Below are 25,628 nucleotides of genomic sequence, written 5' to 3' on the forward strand. Positions count from 1 at the left end.
GTCACTGCTGGAGCTGCTCTGCCCCTCCTGGAGCTGCTCTGTCACTGCTGGAGCTGCTCTGTCACTGCTGGAGCTGCTCTGCCCCTCCTGGAGCTGCTCTGTCACTGCTGGAGCTGCTCTGTCCCTCCTGGAGCTGCTCTGTCCCTCCTGGAGCTGCTCTGTCACTCCTGGAGCTGTTTTTTTCACTGCTGGAGCTGCTCTGTCACTGCTGGAGCTGCTCTGTCCCTGCTGGAGCTGCTCTGTCCCTCCTGGAGCTGCTCTGAGACTCCTGGCGCTGCTCTGCCCCTCCTGGAGCTGCTCTGAGACTCCTGGCGCTGCTCTGCCCCTCCTGGCGCTGCTCTGCCCCTCCTGGAGCTGCTCTGCCCCTCCTGGCGCTGCTCTGTCACTGCTGGAGCTGCTCTGTCACTGCTGGAGCTGTTCTGACAATGCTGGAGCTGCTCTGCCCCTCCTGGAGCTGCTCTGTCACTGCTGGAGCTGCTCTGTCACTGCTGGAGCTGCTCTGTCACTGCTGGAGCTGTTCTGACAATGCTGGAGCTGCTCTGCCCCTCCTGGAGCTGCTCTGTCACTCCTGGAGCTGCTCTGCTGAGTCTCCCCCCACACAGGCACAGCTTTTCCCTGCCTTGTGCCACACAGGCACAGCCTTTCCTCTCTTTCATTTCCCTCTTCCCTCCCTCAGCTCACCCTGCCTTGTCTGAGCTCTGCAGGATGCCGGGCTCTGATGCTCAGAAACATCAAAAACGGGATTTTTATTTTTTTTTCCCCTCCAAATGCTCAGCAGGGTTTCCCTTTGCCTGTGGCTCTGCCTTTGGGGGCAGCTCTGGGGGAAATTGTCACCTCCAGGTTCCTGGGGGTTGTGCTGAGCTTCACTGCAGGTTTTTAAATGGGGGAGCAGGAGCCAAAGTCACTTTTATCCAGGAGAATTGAGGAGTTTGAAACACCCTGGGTTCATTCTCTGCCTCTCTCTCATGTCCTGGCACAGGCAGAGGAAGGATGAGCTGGAGCAGAGGATGTCAGCACTGCAGGAGAGCAGAAGAGAGCTGATGGTGCAGCTGGAGGGGCTGATGAAGCTGCTCAAAGTAAGGAACCTCCTGGTGGAAAGGCAGCACCTCCCTCCCTTCCCCGCCTGCTCTGGGGTCTCTGCTTTGCTCTCACACCCCAAAATCCCTTCCCTGAGGGGCAGGAGGGGTTCATTCCCAGCCCAGCTCGGGGTGGGGTGCAGGGGGTTGTGGTTTCACACGTTTGTGGGGGTAAAACATCCAGAGCCCGAGGTTTGGGGTGGTTTAACAGAGCTGAGGTTGGTACCTGGGGCTCAGCACTTCCCCCTGTGCCAGGAAAATAAACCAGGGGCAGGGCAGGGTGAGAGTGACAGGGACAGGGAGCTGGCCCTGCACAGCCCCTGCCACACCTGGGGCTTGGCTTTGGGGCTCCTGGGGCTGGCCCTGGGCTCCAGCACCGTTTGGGGTCCTCAGGAGGGTTTTCTGGGCTGGGCTCCCACTGGGGACTGGAATTGTGTCCCCCCTTTGTCCTTCCCCTGCAAACAAGAGGATCCTGCAGGGCAAAGGGCAAAGCCTTGGGGAGGGTTTGGAGCCAGGGAAGGGCCCCAGAGGGGCTGGGGGAGTGGGGACAGAGCTGGCACAGAGGTGACAGTGGCACAGGGGTGACAGTGGCACAGGGGTGACAGTGGGACAAGGAGTGACAGTGACACAGGTGACAGTGACACAGGGGTGACAGTGACACAGGGGTGACAGTGGCTCAGAGGTGACAGTGACACAGGAGGTGACAGTGGCACAGGTGACAGTGACACAGGAGTGACAGTGACACAGGGGTGACAGTGACACAGGAGTGACAGTGACACAGGAGTGACAGTGACACGGGTGACAGTGACACAGGAGTGACAGTGGCAAAGGGGTGACAGTGACACAGAGGGGGCAGTGACACAGGAGTGACAGTGACACGGGGGGGACAGTGACACGGGGGTGACAGTGGCACAGGGAGTGACAGTGACACAGGAGTGACAGTGACACGGGGGGGACAGTGACACGGGGGTGACAGTGGCACAGGGATGACAGTGACACAGGAGTGACAGTGACACAGAGGGGACAGTGACACAGGAGTGACAGTGACACAGGAGTGACAGTGACACGGGGGGGACAGTGACACAGGAGTGACAGTGACACAGGAGTGACAGTGACACGGGGGGGACAGTGACACGGGGGTGACAGTGGCACAGGGATGACAGTGACACAGGAGTGACAGTGGCACAGGAGGTGACAGTGACACAGAGGTGACAGTGACACAGGGAGTGACAGTGGCACAGAGGTGACAGTGACACAGGGGTGACAGTGGCACAGGAGTGACAGTGACACGGGGGTGACAGTGACACAGGGAGTGACAGTGACACAGGGGTGACAGTGGCACAGGGGTGACAGTGACACAGGAGTGACAGTGACACAGAGGGGACAGTGACACAGGAGTGACAGTGACACAGGAGTGACAGTGACACAGGGGGTGACAGTGACACGGGGGTGACAGTGACACAGAGAGTGACAGTGACACAGGGGTGACAGTGACACAGGGGTGACAGTGGCACAGGAGGTGACAGTGACACAGGGGTGACAGTGACACAGGGGTGACAGTGGCACAGGAGGTGACAGTGACACAGGGAGTGACAGTGGCACAGAGGTGACAGTGACACAGGGGTGACAGTGGCACAGGAGGTGACAGTGACACAGGGAGTGACAGTGGCACACAGGTGACAGTGACACAGGGGGTGACAGTGGCTCAGATGTGACAGTGGCACAAAGAGTGACAGTGGCACAGAGGGGACAGTGGCACAGGGGTGACAGTGAATTCCCAGTCTGGGACTCAGAAGTGCCATCACTCCTCAGCCCCAGGGCTCCATCCTGGGAAGGAATCCCTGCTCTTTATCCTGGGGGAGGAATTCCAGCCCTTTATCCCGGGCAGGAATTCCAGCCCCTGCCCCTCACCCTGGGACAGGAATGTCCCCACAAGGGGAAATGATCCACCCCCCCTGAGCAGGGCCTGGTGTGTTCCCCTCCCCGAGCTCAGCCCACACTGCCTGGGTTTGGGAATTCTGCTCCTCCTGAAGCTTCTGCTCTTGTGTTTGTCCTGCTCGGCCCATCAATGTCTGACCTTGAAAATCACAGAAATATTGGAATCCCAGAGTGGTTTGGGTGGGAAGGGACCTCAAAACCCACCCAGTGCCACCCCAGCCCTGGCAGGGACACCTCCCACTGTCCCAATGTCCAGCCTGGCCTTGGGCACTGCCAGGGGATGGATCCAGGGGCAGCCACAGCTGCTCTGGGCACCCATGAAGCATTGATTTAGAAGAATTAAAGACTTTAGTCACAATAAATAGTGCTGAGATAATGTAGCCAGGACTTCCCTTTTTGTTAACAGAAGCCAGACTGAAGGAACTGATAAATCATGGAAGGAACTGATAAATCATGGAAGGAACTGAGTGCCCCTCCTCACCCTCCCAGGGAACAATTCCTGCCCAAAATCCCAGCTGAATCTCCCCTTTTCCAGCTTAAAGCCATTCCCTGTGTCCTGTCCCTCTGTCCCTTGTCCCCAGCCCCTCCCCAGCTCCCTTGTAGTCTCCAAATCAATTCCAAACCTTCACCCAGCCCATGGCCCTGGCTGGGAGGGAATGTCCATGCCATGAGGATGCCCAGGCAGTGGGAGGGGGCCCAGGGGGGCTGCAGGGGGTCCCTGAGGTCCAGGTGGTCTGTGCTGAGCCCTCCCAGCTCCCACCTGCCAGCTCTGCCCACTGGGATTCTTTGCTTTGCTCCCACACCTTGCCCAGTGGGGTCATATTTGCATTTTCTCCCCTCTGGAGCCCCTCAGCTTCTCCTTGATTGAAGCCTCTTCCAGAAAGACATCTGCTCTGGAGCTGGAGGAATCCAGAGTGGAAAATTCCCTGCCAATGCAAATCTGCCTGAGGAGTTAAATTTTTTATGCCTGGTTTTCAGAGTGGGCTGGGTTTGCACCCCCTTGGTTCTCCCTCTGTTAAATCCAGGAGCACTTTGCCCTCCTCAGCTCAGCCCAGGGTTTGAAATCACTTCACCAGGCTGAGCTGAGCCCCTCCCTGCCCCAGGCTGCTCCTGCAGGGCTTCTCTGCCTTGACCGGGATTTTATTGTACATTTTTTATATTTGGGGAAAACGAGGTGGATGTTGAGTCCCCCCCTGAGGCTCAGCAGGCAGAGGGGCTGCACTGCCCTTTCCTGCCAGGGTTCCCAGTTTTTGGGAGCTGTCAGTGACCCAGCTCTGCCACCAGGGAATTGTTTCCTGCTCTGCTCGCTGAGGATGCTCTGGGTGAATCCCCTGCCGTGCAAATCCCCCGTGTCTGTGCCTTCACAAACCAAACCTGGCATCTGTTCACATCACCAAATCAGCTTTTCTGGCCAGGATTTCCTTTCCATGAAGTTTTAAAGCTTCTGTGTCACCTGTTCAGTGGGGGCCTGGATCAGCATTGCTGATACAGAAATATGAATAAAGTGATGGCAGGGTCAGACCATGGAATCCCAGAGTGGTTTGGGTGGGAAGGGACCTCAAAACTCACCCAGTTCCCCCCCTGCCATGGCAGGGACACCTCCCACTGTCCCAGGGACACCTCCCACTGTCCCAGTGTCCAGCCTGCCTTGGGCACTGCCAGGGATCCAGGGGCAGCCACAGCTGCTCTGGGAATTCCATCCCAGCCCCTTCCCACCATCCCAGGGAACAATTCCTGCCCAAGATCCCAGATAAATCTCCCCTTTTCCAGCTTCAAGCCATTCCCTGTGTCCTGTCCCTTGTCCCCAGCCCCTCCCAGCTCTCCCTGAGCCCCTTCAGGCCCTGCAAGGTCCCATTTAGGTCACCCCAAATCTCTCCCCTCCCTATTTGAACATCCCCAGCCCAATCCTGGGCATTCCAAGCCCCATCCCCAATTCCCTGCCCGGCCCCAGGTAACTCCTGTGCCTCAGGTAACCATTTCCAGCCTCGAGTTCCCCACTCTGCCGAGCTAAAAATACCATTTCTTGTAGCTGCTTTTGGCAGCTTTCCCCATTATGGGTGTCAGAGTCTCTCCCTGTGCTGGTGCAGCCCCAGGGGAGGGATGGGGCACTCACAGGGTCCCTCCCTCCTCCCCCTGTGGGGGTTTGAGCCCCGGCCCCGCTGCTGCCCCCGGGCTCTGCTTTTCCTCCTGCTCTCCGTGTTTATTCCCAGCTCTCATTTCCAGCGGTTTTAGCCCTGCCAGACACGATTTTTAATTTTTTTTTTCCCCACCAGGTTTTAGCTTCTCTCATCACTTGGAGCTCTTCAAAACTGCTCATGTATAATTTACATCAGCTGTTAAGCTTTTATGGGTTTTTTTTTTCCATTTTTCTTATGCAGGCTTTTTTTTTTTTTTTTTTTTTTTTTTTAATGCTGCCTTCGTTTCACCATTTAGGGCTGGATTCAGAGTCTGGGGCCTCAAATCCCTCTCTGGGGAAAAGGAGAGGGAGGAAAGACCTTGTGGGTGTCAGCAGCTTCCCCCGAGGGGCAGCTCTGACCTTGCCCTCTATGACAGGACCCAGGGAGGGGTTGGAGCTGGGCCAGGGGGTTTGGGGGGGATTTTAGGGAAAGTTCATCCCCCAGAGGGTGCTGGGCACTGCCCAGGCTCCCCAGGGAGTTTGGACACCACCCCAGGGGTGCCCAGGGTGGGGTTTTGGGGTGTCTGGGCAGGGCCAGGGTGACCCCTGGGGGTCCCTCCCAGCCCAGGACATTCCCTGGCTCCAGGAGAGCCCACCCAGAGCTTCCCTCTGCAGGTTCAGACACTTCCCCACCCTCTGGTGGCTGGACCAGAGCAGGGAAAGGCTCTGGAGTCAGGGCCCTTCCAAGCCAAACCACTTCTGGTTCTGTAATTTCTGACCCTTCTGGTTCTGTGATTTCTGACCATTTCCATTCTGTGATGTCTGCTCCAGTTCTGTGATTCCTGACCCTTCTGGTTCTGTGATTTCTGACCATTCCCATCTGTGATTTCTGATCATTCCAGTTCTGTGATTTGTGACCATTCCCATTTGTGATTTCTGTTCCAGTCCTGTGATTTCTGACCATTTCTGGTTGTCATTTCTGACCATTCCCAATCCATGATTTCTGTTCCCATTCTGTGATTTCTGACCATTTCTGGTTTTGATTTCTGACCACTTCCATCTGTGATTTCTGTTCCCAATCTGGATTTCTGTTCCCATTCTGTGATCTCCAACCAATTCTGGTTCTGTGATCTCTGACCCTTCTGGTTCTGTATTTTTTGACATCTCATTTCTGTGATTTGTGACCATTCCCATCTGTGATTTCTGTTCCCATTCTGTGATTTCTGACCATCCCAGTTCTGTGATTTCTGTTCCCATTCTGTGACCTCTGCCCATTCCTGGTTGTTTGTGCAGAGTTATTTGAACCCCCCTGGGGGTCCTGCCCTGATGTTCCTGGGCCCTCCCAGGGCCCTCCCCAGGCCCTGCAATTGAGTCAGTTTTGGGGGTTTTTGAACATTTTCCACAAATCACCCCCAGGGAATGCTGACACTTCTGTCCAGGGGCTCCATTAATGGGAATTTCATGGGATCACACACTGGGCTGGGAGGGGAGGGAGGAGAGGCTGTGGCTGCCCCATCCCTGGGACTGTCCATGGGCAGGTTAACAGGGCCTGGAGCACCCTGGGGTGGTGGGAGGTGTCCCTGCCCCGGGCACAGGGTGGGGTTTGGGGTCAGGGAGGCACAGGGTGGGATTTGGGGTCAGGGATGGTGGGAGATGTCCCTGCCCCGGGCACAGGGTGGGATTTGGGGTCAGGGATGGTGGAGATGTCCCTGCCCTGGGTCAGGGTGGGATTTGGGGTCAGGGATGGTGGAGATGTCCCTGCCTGAGGGTTCCATGTGGGATTTGGGGTCAGGGATGGTGGAGGTGTCCCTGCCCGAGGGTTCCAGGTGGGATTTCAGTCCCTGCCCACCCAAGCCCTCCTGGGCCGTGGCTCCATCCAGCCCTGGCTTTCCCTTTCCCTCCTCCTGCCTCTCCTGCAGTGCCCAGGCTGTGCTGAGCATTCCCTGGGGCATTCCCTGCTCCTGCCAGGGCTTTTTCAGTGGCAGCTCCACGGAAATCCAGCAGACAGATCCCATTTCTGTGCTCCCATTTCCTGCAGGGCGATTTCCTGGCGGTGATTTATGATTTATCCCTGCCCTGCCCAGCCCCAGGCAGCCCTGTCCCTCCTCCCGGGGCTCCTGCACATCTCTGCTCATTGCCAAGGCCTCCTTTCTCAAACTAACACCTTTTTTCTGCCAGAGGGGAGATAATTTAGGAGCTTTTTCCCTGCCCTGTGTCCCCAGGTGGTGGGAGGCACAAGGGTGGGATTTGGGATTTGGGATTTGGGATGTGGGGAGGGCACTGAGCAGAGCCAGGCCCCACGTCTGCCAAACAGCACCACAGTCACAGCTGAAGGAGCCCCAAATCTTTGGGATAAACCCCCAAAAACCCCATGGAATTGTCCCCCAGGCTCCTCTGCAGGGCCTGGGGGAAAGCAGCTCTCAGTGGTCAGTGAGAAGAAGCTGCTTTAAATTAAGGGAAAGGTTCTGGTTAATCCAGATCAGCCAGGGGAGGAGGTTGATAAATGGGCTCGTGGATTTCCAGGCCAGAAGGAGCTTTTATCCCACGAGGTTTAATTCCATGACCTGGATTTGTGGGGGGCTGTGCCTGGCCCTGGCCCTGCTGGGCAGTGCAGGGGGGACTGGAAAGGGCTGAAATTGCTGCTTTGGGGGTGGACAAAGCTCAGCAGCATCGTCCTGCAGCCCTGGGGTCACACACAGGGAGTCTCCTGTCTGGGAGAGGCCAAAATCCACGGAAAAATCAGAATTACTGAGGAAACTCTGGGCTGGGCCACATTTCCCTCACTCCCAGCAATTCTCCTGGAGCTGAAGGCAGGATGTGCCTCCACCAGCTCAGCCCCAACCACAGTGAACACTTCCCTGCTCCCAAAAGGGGAGAAATTCCTCTGTATTTCACTTTATTTGTGTCCTCCAAGTCAGGAGGGATGTGTACTGGGAGTGCAGGGACTGCTCCCTGAGCCCCTCTGGTGTCCCAGCCCTGGCAGAGATCACTGCCAGAGCTCCAGTGGGAGCTGCCCAAGGGATGTTGGGGCTCTGTGCTGGCACATTTGGGTGTCTGGACACTCCCCGGGGCAGCTCCAACCTTCAGTGTCCCCCAGTCTGGAGTTTCCTCAGTTAATTCCCATTTTTCCCTTGGATTTTGTCCTCTCCCAGGCAGGAACCACCCTGTGTCCCCACCTTCTGTCCCCTCACTGTATTCTGTGTGAAAATCAGCATTTGTGTGAACAATTCCACATGTTAATGAACCTTTCCTCTCTCTCTCTCTTCACCTTTTCCCTCTCTAGGAAGAAGAGCAGAAACAGGCAGTAAGTCGACTTCACCTTGTGGGTGATCTGACTTTTCTTACTTTTTCCGCATTTTCCTTCCTGCATGAAATCCATTTTGTGTTGAATTTGTGCAAATTTTGTGTTATTTGTGTGCAAATGAACCCCGGGGATGGGGTTTTATTTTATTTTCTTTTTTTCTGCTTGGGAGCTGGAGCTCAGCAGAGTTTGTTATACCAGTGTGTGTTATCCCAGTGTGTGTGTTATCCCAGTGTGTGTGTTATCCCAGTGTGTGTTATACCAGTGTGTGTTATCCCAGAGTGTGTGTTATCCCAGTGTGTGTGTGTTATCCCAGAGTGTGTGTTATCCCAATGTGTGTGTGTTATCCCAGAGTGTGTTATCCCAGAGTGTGTTATCCCAGAGTGTGTGTGTTATCCCAGTGTGTGTTATCCCAGAGTGTGTTATCCCAGTGTGTGTGTTATCCCAGAGTGTGTGTGTTATCCCAGTGTGTGTGTTATCCCAGAGTGTGTGTGTTATCCCAGAGTGTGTGTTATCCCAGTGTGTGTGTTATCCCAGTGTGTTATCCCAGTGTGTGTGTTATCCCAGTGTGTTATCCCAGTGTGTGTGTGTTATCCCAGAGTGTGTGTTATCCCAGTGTGTGTTATCCCAGAGTGTGTGTTATCCCAGTGTGTTATCCCAGAGTGTGTGTGTTATCCCAGAGTGTGTGTTATCCCAGTGTGTGTTATCCCAGAGTGTGTGTGTTATCCCAGTGTGTGTGTTATCCCAGAGTGTGTTATCCCAGTGTGTGTGTTATCCCAGTGTGTGTGTGTTATCCCAGAGTGTGTGTTATCCCAGAGTGTGTGTGTTATCCCAGAGTGTGTGTTATCCCAGTGTGTGTGTTATCTCAGAGTGTGTGTTATCCCAGAGTGTGTGTTATCCCAGTGTGTGTGTTATCCCAGAGTGTGTGTGTTATCCCAGTGTGTGTTATCCCAGTGTGTGTGTTATCCCAGTGTGTGTGTTATCCCAGATTGTGTGTGTTATCCCAATGTGTGTGTTATCCCAGTGTGTGTGTTATCCCAGAGTGTGTGTGTTATCCCAGTGTGTGTGTTATCCCAGAGATCCCTCCCAGTGAATTTTATTGCTGGCCTGATGTGGTATCCTGTATAACTATGATGAGACCATCAGCTGGGCTTCGTACCTGATTTTTGGGGGGTTCCATGTGCTCAGGAGAAGCTTTTCCTGGTCTCTCCAGGAATCTTTTCAGCTCCCCTCCTTGCTGGCCTGGTGAGGAATCATGCATGACTATGATCAAACCATCAGCTGGGCTTTGTACCTGATTTTTGTGCTCAGGAGCAGCTTTTCCTGGTCTCTCCAGGAATATTTTCTATTCTCCTCTTTGCAAGCCCGTGCACGAAAAAAAAAAACCCAATTAATGATTTCACATTCCGGGCTCGGCTCCACGTCCTGCCGGGGGCTCTTTGCAGAGGAACAGGAGAGGAGAATTCCCGGTTTTGGGGCTCCTGGATTGTCCTTTCTCCCGGTGCTGATTCCGGGATCCGCTGCAGAGGGAGCCCTGCCGCTTTCCTGGCACGGCCAGAGTGTCTGGATGTGGTTCTGCTCATCCTCGGGGCTTCTCGTGGCCCTAATTCGGGTTTGACACCCCGGGAATTCCCTGTGCCGCTCCCCAGGGGCAGGGCCGGTGTGGGGGCAGCGATTGGGGCTCTGGGCTCCTGTTCTTGTAGGGAAATGAGGTTTGGGGGGAACAGCCACTGCTGGGGACGGGGCTGTGTGTGCTGACAGGGGACCTGGGGGTTCCTGGGGGGGGGGTTGGTGATCCTGGGTGGGTTTTAGTGGTCCTGGGTGGGTTTTTGCTGCCTTTGGTGACTCCTGGGTGGGTTTTCCTGGTCCTGGGTGGGTTTTTGCTGCCTTTGCTGGTCCTGGGTGCGTTTTTGGTGTTCCTGGGTGGGTTTTTGCTGACTTTGGTGATTCCTGGGTGTGTTTTTGGTGCCTTTGCTGGTCCTGGCTGGGTTTTTGATGATCCTGGGTGGGTTTTTGCTGCCTTTGGTGACTCCTGGGTGGGTTTTTGCTGGTCCTGGGTGGGGTTTTTGCTGATCCTGGGTGGGGTTTTTGCTGCTGTTCTGGTGCCAGTCTGAGGTGGTGCTGGGTGGGCCCCTTCCACTGGAGTCCAGCTCATCCTTAGGGAATCCTGGAATGGTTTGGGTGGGAAGGGGCCTTAAACCTGACCCTGTCCCACCCCAGCCATGGCAGGAACACCCCCCACTGCCCCAGGGACCCCTACCACTGCCCCAGGGACCCCTCCCACTCCCCCAGGGACACCCCCCACTGCCCCAGGGACCCCTACCACTGCCCCAGGGACCCCTCCCACTCCCCCAGGGACACCCCCCACTGCCCCAGGGACACCCCCCACTGCCCCAGGCTGCTCCAAACCCTGCCCAGGGGATCCAGGGGCAGCCACAGCTCTGGGAATTCCAGCCCTGGGATTGTGTTGGATTTTGTTCCTGGGATTGTGTTTGATTTTTGTCCTGGGGTTGTATTAGGTTTTTTCCCTGGGATTGTGCTGCCCCTACAGCCGTGGGGTTTATCCCCCAGCAGACATTCCCAGGGCAGGGCTGTGTGATGCCCTCAGAGGGAAGGACACCTCACCTGGCCCAGGAGCTGCAGCAGGAGGAGGAGGCAGCCATGGGCACCTGCCAGGATTCCTGGCTGGAAGGGATTGCCCCCAGGATCTTCCCTCTCCTGGGGTGGCCCAGCCAGGTCAGAGACAGATCCCTGGACTGGGGTGACTCTGGAGCACCGGGATGGAGGTGGTGCCTGCAGCAGAGCTGGTGTCCATCTGAAGGGAGGGAACCCCCTCTGCCCTCACTCCCAGAGGATTTGGGAGTTTCTCTGGGCTCAGGAGCCGTGCCCAGCCCCTGGTGCCCCTTGTGCCCCTGGCCAAGCCTGGCAGGCAGAGCTGGGAGAGCTGCAGAGGGACTGGGGATAAAGGATGGAGGGACGGGACACAGGGAATGGCATCCATGGCTGGATGGGATTTGGGGCAGGAATTGTTCCCTGGGATGGTGGGAAAGGGCTGGGATGGAATTCCCAGAGCAGCTGTGGCTGCCCCTGGATCCCTGACAGTGCCCAAGGCCAGGCTGGACATTGGGACAGTGGGAGGTGTCCCTGCCAGGGCTGGGGACAGAACAAGGTGATCTTTAAGGTCCCTCCAGCCCAAACCATTGTGGGAGGCTGGGCTGGTCCCTGCTGTCCCCTGCTGTCCCCCTGCTGTCCCCTGCTGTCCCCTGCTGTCCCCTGTGTCCCTGTCCCACAGGAGGGACACTGTCACCCCCAGCAGCCCTGGCTGGGCTCAGCCCTGCAGGGCCCAGAGGAGATTCCCAGGCTGGGCAGAGCTGCCAGGGCTCTGCCAGGGCTCTGAGCTTTGTGCTGCAGTGAGGAGCAGGCAGGAGGCAGCTCGGCCTCTGCTCCATTCATGCCTTCCCTCAATCACATTCCTGTGCCCTTAATCAGCCCTTGGATCCCTCGGCCACAAACAGGAGTTTGTTCACTTTCCTCTCTCCCAAGCCCTGCCAAGAGCTGCTGGCACCGAGCTCCAGCACAGGCTCTGCCTGCCTGGACAGGGGAGAAACCCTTGGGAAGGACTTTCCAACCCAACTCCACGTCCTAAACATCTCCCCTGCCAGGGGCTGCTGGAAATGGTTCCACTTCCACCCTCGGGGAGGTTTCTGGATGGTTTTGCCCTTTTTTTGTTTTGTTATTTGTGGGATGGGGATGGGGAAAGGAGCAGTGGGAGTGTCCCCACCAGGACCTGCAGCTCCTGGGGATATTTTAGGGCTGTGTGTGGGGTTTGGTGATGTGCCAGGTGCTCAGGTGTGTTCAGTATTCCCCACCTGAGGAGCCCCTGCTGGAAAGGACACAGAGTCCCCTGGGGGTGTGTGGGAGCTGTGGGTGATGTGGCTGCAGTGCCTGGCGTGTGTCTCTCCAGGATGGATAAAAACAGGGAGTTTTCTCTCCTTTTGGCAGCCCCTGGCAGCAGCAGAGCCCAGGGCTGGCCGTGGCAGGGTGACACAGCCTCGTGTCCCAGCACTGTGCCACCCCCTGCTGCAGGTCCCCGGGGACCAGGGGCTCCTTCAGCACCTCCAGAGCCCTTCCAGGACCCAAAGGGGCTCCAGGAAAGCTGGGGAGAGACTGGGGATAAGGGTCAGGACACAGGGAATGGCTTCCCACTGCCACAGGGCAGGGCTGGATGGGAGATTGGGCAGGAATTGTTCCCTGGGAGGGTGAGGAGGGGCACAGGGTGCCCAGAGCAGCTGTGGCTGCCCCTGGATCCCCTGGACAGGGTTTGGAGCAGCCTGGGGCAGTGGGAGGTGTCCCTGGGGCAGGGGGAGGTGTCCCTGCCGTGGCAGGGGTGGGATGAGGTGGGATTTAAGGTCCCTTCCCACCCAAACCAGTCTGGGATTCCACACTGTGCCAGAGCAGCCCTCAGCATCCCTGGGTGTGCTCAGGGCTGGGCTCAGCTGGGGCTGGAGGTGCCCAGGGGCAGCTCTGGGGCTCAGCTGGGGCTGGAGGTGCCCAGGGGCAGCTCTGGGGACACTGTCCAGGCTGAGCTGTCCCCATGGCTGTCACCAGGGTGTCCCCAAGGACCAGGGAGCCAGGGCAGGCTCTGGGAGGGGTCCAGCCATGGGGCACCAGCATCAGCTGTGCTCCACCAGCCCCTTTTTTGGGGGAAATTCCCCTTCTCAGCCATTTCACTGCATCTCCAGCCCCCCAGGGCTCACGGTGTGTCACAGTGAGCTGTGGCAGCAGAGCCAGCCTGGGACGTTCCCCTGCTGTCCCTGGCATCATCCTGCTCATCCTAATCCTGGGGAAGGGCTGGGCCACTGCTGGAACTCTGAAAACTCTGAGCTTTCTGGACTGAAGGGGCCAACCCTCGAGCAAACACCTCATTTGACCTGAGCCCTTGGAAAAGGCTCCCAGAGTTGAGTGCTGGCACAGGAGCAGAGAGTGTGTGTGGCTTGGATAGTCTGGGCAGCACTGTGGGATCTCACAGGGTGAAAAACTCAGATTTGGGGTTTGAGCCTGTGGTGATCTGTGGGAGCCAAGGCAGAGCACTTTGGGTGTGGATCAGTTGTGGTTTTGCACCTTCTTCTCCCTCCTTCCTCACAAATCTGGGTGGTTTTCTGTAATTGGGTGAAAGAGGTTTTGCATTGTGGGTTTGGGGTGATCATAACTGGAATAGAAGCAGAAATAATAATAAATAGTAGAGGTGTCAGCTGTTTATTGGATAATTGGGACTGAACAGCCTTGAGCAGACACCATTCCAGCTGAGTTTTCTGACTGGTCAGACAGAGCTCACATCTCCTGAGTTTGTCATGGATCAGGATCATAAATTTCAGAGTGAGACTCTACAATCATCTCCTCAGTTTTACTCCCCCTGAGTTTTACTCCCCTGACCTTGGAGCAGGAAAGAGCCAGGGATGCTCTGCTGCTGTGGCTGCAGCGTCACTGACACACCCAGAGCTGCGGGAGCTTCAGGGGATGGTGGGTTTGTGTCTGGCCCTGGCAGAAAACAGGGATGAGCCCTGGTGGGAGAGGGAGCCTGTGGGAACAGGGTCACAGCAGGCTCAGACCCTGTGGAGCAGTGAGGAGAGGATGGTTTGTGTCAGAGCAGAGCAGGAGGAGTGTCCCAGAGCAGCAGGAGAAATGTTCCAGAGCAGGAGGAGAAATGTCCCAGAGCAGGAGGGGAATGTCCCAGAGCAGGACAGGAGTGTCCCAGAGCAGGACAGGAGTGTCCCAGAGCAACAGGAGAAATGTTCCAGAGCAGGAGGGGAATGTCCCAGAGCAGAAGGAATGTTCCAGAGCAGGAGGAATGTTCCAGAGCAGGAGGAATGTTCCAGAGTAGGAGGAATGTTCCAGAGTAGGAGAGGAGTGTCCCAGAGCAGCAGGAGTGTCCCAGAGCAGGAGAGGAGTGTCCCAGAGCAGCAGGAGTGTCCCAGAGCAGGAGGGGAATGTCCCAGAGCAGGAATGTCCCAGAGCAGGAGAGGAGTGTCCCAGAGCAGGAGGGGAATGTCCCAGAGCAGGAGAGGAATGTCCCCAAGGCAGTGCCCCTGCAGAGTCACAGAGAATTTAGAACCATGAATCCACTCCTTTGGTGGATCTTGTAGGAATCAGCAAATCCCAGCCTGGTTTGGGTTGGGTTGGGAGGGACCTCAGAGCCCACCCAGTGTCCCCCAGCCCTGGGGACACCTCCCCCTGTCCCAGCTGCTCCAGTGTCCAGCCTGGCCTGGGATATTTATGGATCCCCATGAAAGATCTCCCTGGCAGGCTCAGAGTGGGGTTTTTGGCAGATCCTCTCCCAGCCCGTGGGTGTCCCCAGCCCTTGTCCTGTTCCCTGGGGAGGATTTGCTGGGCTGTGTTGGTGGCGTTGCTCATTTCCCTCCGTCATTTGTCACCACGTTTGGGGACGGATATTCCTGGGCCTGTCACAGTCGTGTTTCCGTCACGGGGAGATCACTGTGACGACTGGGGAGGTGTTCCACGGGGATTGGTGTTTGTGTTGGCCAGATCTGGTGTTCCTGGCTGGTTGTTTGGTCCCTGGGAAATGTGACATCACTGATGAGTTTGGCAGGAACGGCGACGGAATTCTGGAATCGTCTCCTCTGATGTGCTGGAATTCTGGAATCGTCTCCTCTGGGCACGGGCTGGAAGTGGTTAAATGATCCCCCTCGTGCAGGCCAGGATGTGAGATATTTATTGCTTCCCTGCTGAATTTCATAGCCACGCTGAGTGTTCTGAAACAAAGCTTTCCTCACTCTGCAGTCCAGGGCTCCAGCACGTAACTGGGGCTGGAGGAGCACAGAGAGCTCCTCCTCCTGCAATCCCTGCAATCCCTGCAGTCCCTGACTCCTGCTGGGGCCTGGGGCACCAGCCTGGCATCCAAATAACCCCTGCCTGGTGCCACGAGGAGCAGAGAGCAGCAGCTTTTCCACAGTGATTTAATCTTCACCGAACCCCAGAGGTTTCTCCCTGCTGGGAGTGGAATTGTGTCTGTTCCAGGGACAGAGCCCAGGGGTTTGTAGGTGCTCAGGAATGTCCACTGAGATGATGATGAAATTCCAGTGAGAGCTTTTGCTGTCACCTGGAGCAGGGATTGCTTTTAGAGTCACAGGGAAGAGACCTTAAATCCCATCCAGGGATGGCAGGGACACCTTCCTCCATCCCAGGGTGCATCCAACGTGGCCCTGGGCACTGCCAGGGATGGGGTGTCCACAAAAACTTCTCTTTTTGTGGCCTTTCGAAGAAGTTCACCAAGATCCTTCCATGCAGAGTCATGGAAGATGCAGCAGCAGCCACCAGCTCTCCATCCCAAGGCTGTCCTTGCAGGGAAACATCCCTGGAGCTGCCCCATGCAGGGCTGAGGGTGAAAAATGCTCCTCGTGGCCACTAATTCAATTGCAGAGGGATTAATATTCACCCTGGTGCTCTGGGTGCATCTGCAATCCCTTCCCTGGGATCATTCTCCAGCCTGGAGAAGGGTAATCAAAGCCACATGAAGGACATCTGGATCCACTGCTGCTTTATGTGGCACCTGGCCCTCATTAATAGCAATGAGGAAATGGCAGTTTGGGATTTCTTGACCTCACATGAAATTCATTTCTCTGGGCAAAGGTTGCCAACAGATGGCAGCAATTTGGGGCTCCGTTCACCATCATCTGCTGCACAGACTTTCCTGCTCTGCCTTGGCCTTTTCCTCTGCCTGGGAACAGCCCCTTTCTCCACCTCGTCTCTTTATAGGGGTTGTCATTTTCAAAGGCAGCCCTGAAACATCTTGTCAAAGCATGTTCTGTGCAGCGCCAGCCTTTAGGTAGGGCCTGACACGAGCAAACCGTCCTGCAGGGCATAAATCACTCCTCTGCTAACCGTGGTGTAAACTGCTGCCTGTTTGAAGTCCGTGGTTTCTTGGCCCCTCTCCAGGTTTGTTCTTTGCCTCCCCAGCCCCACAAATCCACTTTTGCACTCCTGGGGCAGAGGGAGGAGGAGCTGCAGGGAGACACAGTGAGCTGGGAACGGGGGGACAGGAGGTTCTGGGGACACCTCAGGGGGTGCAGAGGGACAGTTCAGTGGGGAATGGGATGGCAGGGCAAGAAGTGATGGGCTCACACTGAAAGAGGGGAAATTTGGGTTAGAATCCTTCCCTGGGAGGGTGGACAGTCCACAGAGCAGCCCCTGGATCCCTGGCAGTGCCCAGGGCCAGGCTGGACACTGGGGACACTGGGAGGTGTCCCTGCCCATGGGCTGGGTTTGAGGTGAAGGAATTCCGTGAAGGAATTTGGTGGAGGAATCGTTCCCAGTTATTGTTCCATTATCCTTTGAAGGCGTCCCAGGTGTGGCACAGAGCTCTCCTGTCTGTCCCACCCTCAGACAGTGGCTGAAGGTGTTTGGTGTCTCTCCCTGGCCAAGGACCTCCTTGACAAATGGGGCCAATTGTGGCTCTGCTGGAAGAGTAAGACCTTTTAACTGTGGGGGGGGGGGGGTTTATTATTATTATTTTGTAGTTACAGCCGATTTGGAGCAGGCTAGAAGCACGATAAAGAAACCCAGAAAACGCAGGCCTGGTGCTGTTTGGCATCACAGAAATATTTCAGACTGAAGGCCTTGGGTGTTGCTGGTTCAGCAGGACAGTGATCACCTCCCCTCGTGCCTGGTGCCTCCTGCACAGCACAGATTTACAACCTGCTGGCAGCAAACCCCAGCCCTGCACAGGGCCAGCCCCCAGGGTAAACACTGCGCCGAGCCACAGGAAGGGGAAAAAACCTCTACCTGGAACCAATTGATCTGTGGTGCTGCAGCAAAACAGTCCCACCTCAGAGCCTGGCCCTGGGCAATGTCAGTCCCAGCTGCAGCCTTGGCCTGGCCTGGTGCTCTCAGCCCAAAACCTCTTGGGGTTTTTTATTTATCAGAGTGAAATGGAAGCTGCTCTAACAACCAAAATCGCTGTGTAATCCAAATTGGGTTTCCAGAGCAGTGCTCGTATTGTATTTGTGATTCAGCCTGTGATTTAGTGCTGTAAATATCCCTCCAGTGGCACCAGCCTGGAGCTGATGTGCTTAAATCCACAAAGAATTAAAACAGCAGAGAAATAGGAAACCTTGGGAGTTTTTATGTAGTTTGGGGGGAGTGCCCAAGGCCAGGCTGGACACTGGGGCTTGGAGCAGCCTGGGACAGTCCAGGGTGTCCCTGGGACAGTCCAGAGTGTCCCTGCCAGGGCTGGGGTGGCACTGGGTGGCCTTTGAGGTCCCTTCCCACCCAACCCATTCCACGAGTTGATGATGCTTTGCAGACTCTGCTCAGGTGAATATTAATTTTCCTTCCTCCATCCCTTTCCCTGTTGAATTTCAGCAAGTGGAGGTGAGGGAGGTGCTTTAAAAGGGATCAGGATCCCTGGGCCTGGGAAAGCACCACCAGCCACGGCCCCTCCTCACCGTGGGGCTCATTTGGAAACACCTCAGGTTTGCTCCCAGCAGCTCCAGATCATTGGCAGCCTAATCCTGCGTGGCTGACAGCCCTAACGAGCCCATCAGGTATGAGCTCGGGTTCAGAATTCCAGCAGGTCTGAGTCCTGTGCCAGGTTAACTCAGGTACAGAACTCCAGGAGCTCTGCAGCCTGTGCTGGATTAACTCAGGTACAGAACCCCAGGAGCTCTGCAGCCTGTGCTGGATTAACTCAGGTACAGAACCCCAGGAGCTCTGCAGCCTGTGCTGGGTGATGCTCTGGGCACTCACACCTGTTGGGATCAGCACTGTGGCATCACTCACTGCTGGGGGTGGGAAGGGACCCTAAAAACCACCCAGTGCCACCCCAGCCATGGCAGGGACACCTCCCACTGTCCCAGGGACACCCTGGACTGTCCCAGGCTGCTCCAAGCCCCAATGTCCAGCCTGGCCTTGGGCACTGCAGGGATCCAGGGGCAGCCACAGCTGCTCTGGGCACCCTGTGCCCCTCCTCACCCTCCCAGGGAACAATTCCTGCCCAAAATCCCCCCAGGGAAGCTCCTGGCAGGACAAGGCACCATGTGGCTGTAGGTGACAGGAGATCAGGCTCGATGGGCAGGAGGTTTCTCTCCCAGCTCAGTGCTGCCCTGAAGAGCTGGGGGTGACTGCAGGGTTTGGGGGGAATCCTGCAGGGTTTGGGGAGAATCCTGCAGGGTTTGGGGAGAATCCTGCAGGGTTTGGGGAGAATCCTGCAGGGTTTGGGGGGAATCCTGCAGGGTTTGGGGAGAATCCTGTAGGGGTTGGGGGAATCCTGCAGGGTTTGGGGGAATCCTGTAGGGTTTGGGGATAATCCTGCAGGGTTTGGGGGAATCCTGTAGGGTTTGGGGATAATCCTGCAGGGTTTGAGGAGAATCCTGCAGGGTTTGGGGAGAATCCTGCAGGGTTTGAGGAGAATCCTGCAGGGTTTGGGGAGAATCCTGCAGGGTTTGAGGACAATCCTGCAGGGTTTGAGGAGAATCCTGCAGGGTTTGGGGATAATCCTGTAGGTTTGGGGAGAATCCTGCAGGGTTTGGGGATAATCCTGCAGAGTTTGAGGAGAATCCTGCAGGGTTTGAGGACAATCCTGTAGGGTTTGGGGAGAATCCTGCAGGGTTTGGGGAGAATCCTGCAGGGTTTGAGGACAATCCTGCAGGGTTTGAGGAGAATCCTGCAGGGTTTGAGGAGAATCCTGCAGGGTTTGGGGATAATCCTGTAGGTTTGGGGAGAATCCTGCAGGGTTTGGGGAGGATCTGTGGGTTTCAGGTGATGCTGGTGATGGTCCCTGAGCCCCTGGGGAGGTGGGAGCTTGTGGGGGATGTTCAGTCACTCCCCAGGGCTGGAGTTGGGAGCCCAGGCTCTGCCAGGTGCCAGGACCTTCCCCCAGCCCCATCTCCCTCAGGGATGTGTCACTGCCAGGGGAAGGAATTCCCACTGCTCAGGGGATTGCCCAGGTCCCTCTGGCCCACTGGAACACAGGAACAGACTGAAGTGAAAGGGATCTTGCACACACAACAACCCAGCAGGTTTCAGAGCAGCAATTCAGACCAGTAAACATCTCTTCATGCCCCAGAACAAATGTGGGAAATGAGGGGTTTGGTATAAAAACTTCCCTAAGCCTGGAAACTTCTTCTTTTATCTTCTTTTCTTCTGTTAGAGCCAGGATTATGCCCAGGAGATGCAGTGCTCATGTTTGGGCTCAGATGGTTATTAACTCTTATCTGCAGCACAGTCTCACAGGCTGTGAGCCCTGGCTAACAGGGCAGAAAATGGAGCCCCTCTAACTCTTTCCAAGGTTATTTAGGCATAAACTGGCCAATAACGAGGTGACACCTGTATTATTTATACTCTTAACCCAATAATTGACCACACAAGGCCCACAATGTGGATTTTTCTATCCAGTTACAAAATACAACCCCCATGAAGAAGAAGGTGAAAAAAGAAGGACTTAGACAACACCCAGAATCCTCCATCTTGCTTTCTATGTATTACTATATTCTAAACCTTTAAACTCTGAGTTTTCCACCCTGTGCTATCCCACACTCCTATCCAAACCCCACACCCACAGTCCCAGTGCTGTCACTCAATTTTGGGAGCCTTTTCCACGGCCTCAGGTCAGTGCAGGGTTTGTTGGGGGTCAGAGCCTGCGAGCACAGAAAGGATGGAATTCTCAGTGCCCGGGGCTCCAGCAAGAATCTGTGACATGGGAAATGTGAGAGCAGAGCCTGAGGGTGGGGAGGGCCTGGCACAGGGAGCCCCTGGCAGTGCCCAAGGCCAGGTTGGGATGGGGTTTGGAGCACCTGGGACAGTGGGAGGTGTCCCTGGGGTGGCACTGGGTGAGTTTTGGGTTTTTCCAGCCCAATCCACTCTGGGACCCCAAGGTGCTGCTGCCTGGGATGGCTCCAGGCTGGGGCTCTCACTCCCAGCAGACAAATCCTGTGGGATGCAAATCCAGGGGATTAAAGGAATAAAACTGAGCTGTGGGGAGATCTTGGAGCCACTTGCAGGGCCTGAAGGGGCTCCAGGAGAGTGGGGAGGGACTGGGGACAAGGGACAGAGGGACAGGACACAGGGAGTGGCTTCCCAGTGCCCCAGGGCAGGGCTGGGTGGGATCTGGGGCAGGAATTGTTCCCTGGCAGGGTGGGCAGGCCCTGGCACAGGGTGCCCAGAGCAGCCCCTGGATCCCTGGCAGTGCCCCAGGCCAGGCTGGATGGGGTTTGGAGCACCTGGGACAGTGGGAGGTGTCCCTGGGACAGTGGGAGGTGTCCCTGCCATGGAACTGGATGAGCTTTGAGGTCTTTTCCCATCCAAACCATTCCCTGGTTCTGTAACCTGGCCCCAAACAGCAGTGCCTGTTGGGCTAAACCTCAGCTTGTATTCCCAGTTGGTTTTTTTTTTTTTTTCCTTTCAAAGAAGAAAAACATTTTTTTTTTTTCTCCTGATGCTTAATCCAGAAGAAGTGTCAGTGTCTGAGGCCAGTGTCAGTGTTTGCTGTCTCCAGCTCAGGGGTGAAGTGTCCTGCTCTCACTTTCCTGTGGAAAAACTGAGCACTGGGTCCCATTTTCCTCCCAGGGCAGGGAGTGTGCAGGGGCTCTGCTCCCCATCAGCAGGACTCTCCTCCCCGGGCAGGGCACTGAAAGGTGTGGGGTGGAGGGTCCACGGGGCTTTTCCAAGGGGAATCAGCCCCGGGAGGAGCAGGGCAGCCCTGGGTTCTCCGGCACGGGCAGGGTGAAGCCTCTGAGAGCTCTCCCCTCCTCCGGGGGCTCTTTGCAGCCCAGGGAAGGAGCCCGGACTGCCGGGAGGGGCTCCGTGCCCGTGTGTTCTGCATTAGAGGAGAGCCACTCCTCCCCGAGATCAAAGGGACTGTGCTGGGACACCAGGGCTGGCTCTGCCCGACACGCCTGCAGCAGCTGTGGGGCCGGGGATCCTCGGTGTGGGGCACAGCAAAGCCCCACAGAGCAGCTCTGCCACCCCACAGCCGTGTGCCAGCTGCTCCTGCTGCCCCCTGTGCCTTCCTCGGGTTCTTCTGGGCTCTGTTAAACCTCCCACCTCTTCCTTCTGCCCTCCTGTGCCTTCCTCAGGCTCCTCTTGTCCCTGCTGAACCTTCCAGCTCTCCCTGGAGGTGTGATGTGGTGGTCTTTGGTGGGAGTGTGGGGCTGTTCCCGTGGGATTCACAGTGCCCCGTGCTCCAGGGGAGGGAACTGGGGCCTGTCCTGCCCTCCTCAGGGCTGCTGAACCCCCTGAGCTCCTTTCCCAAGGCTGGGAAAAGCAGTGCTGGGAGTGCTGTGGGAGCCCAGGGTCACCCCCAGTCCTGGTTCCTGCCCACAGGTGCCAAAACCTCCACCCCAAAGGCCAGCCTGGGCCTTGGGCATTGCTGGAGGGTAAATATCACCCTCCTCCCTCTTCTTCTTGGACAGCAGCAGGAATTTCCCCATGGAAAGGGAGCTCAGGCCTTGGCACTGCCCAGGGGGGTTTGGGGTGCCCATCCCTGGAGGTGTCCCAGGAATTCCGGGATGTGGCACTCAGAGCTCTTTGGGACAAGGTGGGGATTGGGCACAGCTGGACTGGGATGGGCTGGGAAGGATTTTCCAGCCTCAGGGATCCTGGGATTCCTCTGGGAATGGAACACTGCCTGCCCTGGGTGCGTGCAGAGCTCTGAGCATCACTGGGAGTGCTGAGCAGGGAGCAGGAGGAGGAGGAGGAGGAGTGAGGTCTGTGCCGTGATGAGGCAGCTCTGCTGTGCCTGTGTCATCCCCTCACGTTTCCCTGCTCCGTGCGTGGGCCCAGCCTGTGGAGGCAAAAACCCCCAGGATGACTCCCAGGATGTGCCTTTGGGAAGGGTGGGCAGCGCCCTCGCAGGCAGCTCCTCTGCATCTCGTGCTGCTGATGCTGCTGACAAGCCAGGAATGGGGGAAAAAAAAAGGATGACAAATCCCTGAGTTTGATAGGAAAAGCAGGGAATGTGGTTGCTGCTCAACTGTGGAAATACGAGAGCTGGAAATGGGGGCCAGGGGCACTGTGAGCCCTCAGTCTCTGCCTCAAGCACAGACAAATTCACCCAGAGAGCCACAAATTCCATCCATCCATCCATCCATCCATCCATCCATCCATCCATCCATCATCCATCCCTCCCTCCATCCATCCATCATCCATCCATCCCTCCATCCCTCCCTCCATCCATCCATCTCCCATCCATCCATCCCTCCATCCATCATCCATCCATCCCTCCATCCATCCATCCATCCCTCCCTCCATCCATCCATCATCCATCCATCCGTCCATCCATCCATCCATCCATCCATCCATCCCTCCATCCTCCTCAGCCTCCTAAATTAATATTCATCATGGTCTTCCCGGGAAGGGTTGAAAAAGTGTATTTGGAAAAGTGATGGTTTTACATCAGCAGTGAGAGGTGCTCTCCCTCAGCTGTGCTCCTCACTGTGCTGTGCCCTGCTCATCAAACTCCTCATTTTTCATTTCATCTGTTTTAACCACTTTATTCAGGGAGAATTTGTAGGTGCAGAAATCAAACCACGCACACATTTTATCATTCCGTGGTTGGGTTTAAGTTTATTGAGAGCAAAATCCACATTTCTTGATCCTGTTAGGATTGCATTTATCACGCCAGGCTGTGGCCAGTGAGTGATCCATCTTGCTCCAGATCTATTTTTAGTGCTCTGGCTGTGTCTGTCAGCTGTGGATGAACATCCCAGCACTGAGCAGGGTTCCCTCATTTGGGAGGAGACAGAGACTGGAGCAGCAGAGTGAGGCCCGTGGCTTTGGGCTTTGCCTCCTTCGTTTTCTGCCATTTTATCTCCATGACAGCCACGTTTCCTGAGAGGTTTTGTGGCCAGGGAGGTTTCCTGCTGTCCTTGCTGCACTCCCCTGTGCTGGACCTCAGGGGCATCACCCTCAGTGCCTGGGATGTTCCTGGGGCTGGGGAAGAGCTCAGGACTGACAGGGATCTGGCAATTCCCAGCCCCTTCACCCCCCATGGAATATCTGTGTGTGCCCCCAGGGCAGCCCCTTCCTCACCCACATCCTGGAGGAGAGCAGCTCCTCACTGACTCTCTCTGGCCAGGGAGGAGAGCACCCAGAGCTGATCCAGCGCGTGGCTAATCCACCTCAGCTGGAAGAGGGAAAGCACATTTTGCCTTTCTGTGCCCGTTTTCACAGCTGAAAACAACCTGGAGTGTGGCTCTCTGTGGCTTTAGGCCTTTGGTGCAGTGCCCAACCTCAGACTCATCTCAGCACAAACACTGGAACCACCAAAGCTGGGAATTCCCAGGCGGTGATGGTGATGACAGGGCCTTCTCCAGGAGCACATCCTGCATTCCCAGCTGCCCAGTGAGGCTGGTGGCCACCCATCCCTCTGCTGGGGGCTGGACATGAGCCAGCCCTGGGCACTCAGAGCCACCAGCAGTGTCACCAGCCCTGGGCACTCAGGGCCACCAGCAGTGTCACCAGCCCTGGGGAGGGAGGCACAGGGTGCCCAGAGCAGCCCCTGGATCCCTGGAGTGCCCAAGGCCAGGCTGGACAGGGCTGGGAGCAGCCTGGGATGGTCTGGGATGGAGGGTCTGATGGAAGGTCTGGCTTCTTTTTCTGCCAAGGTTGGGATTAACAGCACAAGAGACAAATTTTGCATTTGTATCAGGTGTTTATTAACTCTTATCTACCTTACAGCCTCATGAGCTGTGAGCTCTAACTAGCAGGTCAGAAAATGGAGGTAAATTGGATGTCTCTAACTCATTCCAAGGGTATTTAAGCCCTAATCACCCAATAATGAAGTGATGTGTATAATTTATACTTTTGACCCAATAATGACCACACAAGGCCCACAATGCAGAACCTTTTCCACCCAATTAGAAAAAAAAACACCCAAACCCAAGAAGGATAAGGTGAAGAAGAAGGACTTAGGCAACGCCCCAAATCTTCCATTTTGCCCCATATATTTTGCTATATACTAAACTCCTAAAATCTAAGTCTTCAGAATTCCAAAAGCAAGTGTCCCTGCCCGTGGCAGGGGTGGGATTGAAGGAGTTTTGGGATCCCTTCCCACCCAGCCCTGCTGGGATCACTCTGTGCCTGTGGGAGCCACCTCCAAGCCCCAATAAGTAACCCCAGCCCTGGGCAGTGTCACAGCCACGCTCTGGCCTCTCCACTGTGGGGTTTTTATCTTATTCTATCAGAGACACAGTTTTGTATTCAGGCTCAGATGTTTATTAATTCTTATCTACGTTACAGTCTCACAAGCTGTGGGTTCTGGCTAACAAGGTGAAAAATGCCTCTGTCTGTGTCTCTTTCCAATGTGGTGTTTTCTGGAGGGTCAGTGCCTGCTAGAACAGAAAGAACAGAAAGCCTAAAATTCTCATTTTCCAGGGTTCCAGAGCTCACTCCCTGCAGCTTTCACTGCTCAGAGCCTCCCATCAAGGCCCAGGAAGGGGATTTGGGGCCTGATGATGGGTCCAGCCCAGGAAGGGGATGATCACAGGTTTTTATTCCGTGTCCCCACTCCAGGAGCTGGTGCCCTCCCCGCTGCAGCTCCTACTGCCTGCAGGGCCCTCATCCCTCATGGATAATGTGGGATTTTCCCAGGATCTCTCCCCTCCCAGCAGCTCCTGGCCCTGCCCTGCAAGTGGCATTTTGTGGAGCCTCTGTCCCAGGCCACCGTGAGCAGCCAGAGCCTGTTCCATGGGAATGACTGTCCCAGGCACAGGTCTGCCTGCTCTGGCACCAGCAGCACCTGCCTTGGCCGTGCTCATCCGAGCACACAACCTCCCAGGCACGGTCTCCAGAGCCCTTGAGGACTGCATAAAACATTGGGAGAGCGTTCCAGGAAATGATGGAAGCCACGAGGAATTTAAATATTTTCCCGAGTTTTCTGTCCTCGCCCACATTCTGCCTTTCACTGGCTGCCTCCTCTCCTCTTTTCCAGCCGGCTCAAGCCTTGAGCTTGCCGTTTTCAAGGCTCCTGCAGCACCCTGGCGCTGCTTTCACACTTCCTCCCTTGCCTGGCTTTAAACAACAGATGAGCAACCCAGTGAGTGCAGCCGGTGTTTTCCCCCCCTGCGGCAGCTGAAGCCACATCATTAATTAATGATTAATCCTCGGGCGCAGTTAGCGGTTGTTTCCATCACCACCCCACACCACTCTCTCCCCCAGGGATGACTCCACACCTTCCTTTCCTCCA

The 25,628-nt window shown here is 56.0% G+C and overlaps 2 protein-coding genes across 2 annotated transcripts in view; one reads left to right on the top strand and one right to left on the bottom strand.

The window, feature by feature from the left end:
• Positions 1-23,618, top strand: part of DTNB (dystrobrevin beta) — a gene marked incomplete at its 3' end in the record, with an annotated part of 117,371 nt that extends 93,753 nt beyond the window's left edge. Inside the window, exons 16-18 of the mRNA XM_083857675.1 lie at positions 980-1,076; positions 8,414-8,512; positions 23,457-23,618. Of these exons, the coding sequence (XP_083713801.1) occupies positions 980-1,076; positions 8,414-8,512; positions 23,457-23,618 (358 nt within the window). The remainder of the gene's footprint in view (positions 1-979; positions 1,077-8,413; positions 8,513-23,456) is intronic.
• The window catches only part of KHK (ketohexokinase), a 205,130-nt gene that overhangs the window by 163,099 nt on the left and 16,403 nt on the right, over positions 1-25,628 (bottom strand). The window lies entirely within an intron of this gene.

This window comes from Zosterops lateralis, assembly GCF_965231275.1.
Source record: "Zosterops lateralis genome assembly, chromosome: 3".
Taxonomy (NCBI): domain Eukaryota; kingdom Metazoa; phylum Chordata; class Aves; order Passeriformes; family Zosteropidae; genus Zosterops; species Zosterops lateralis.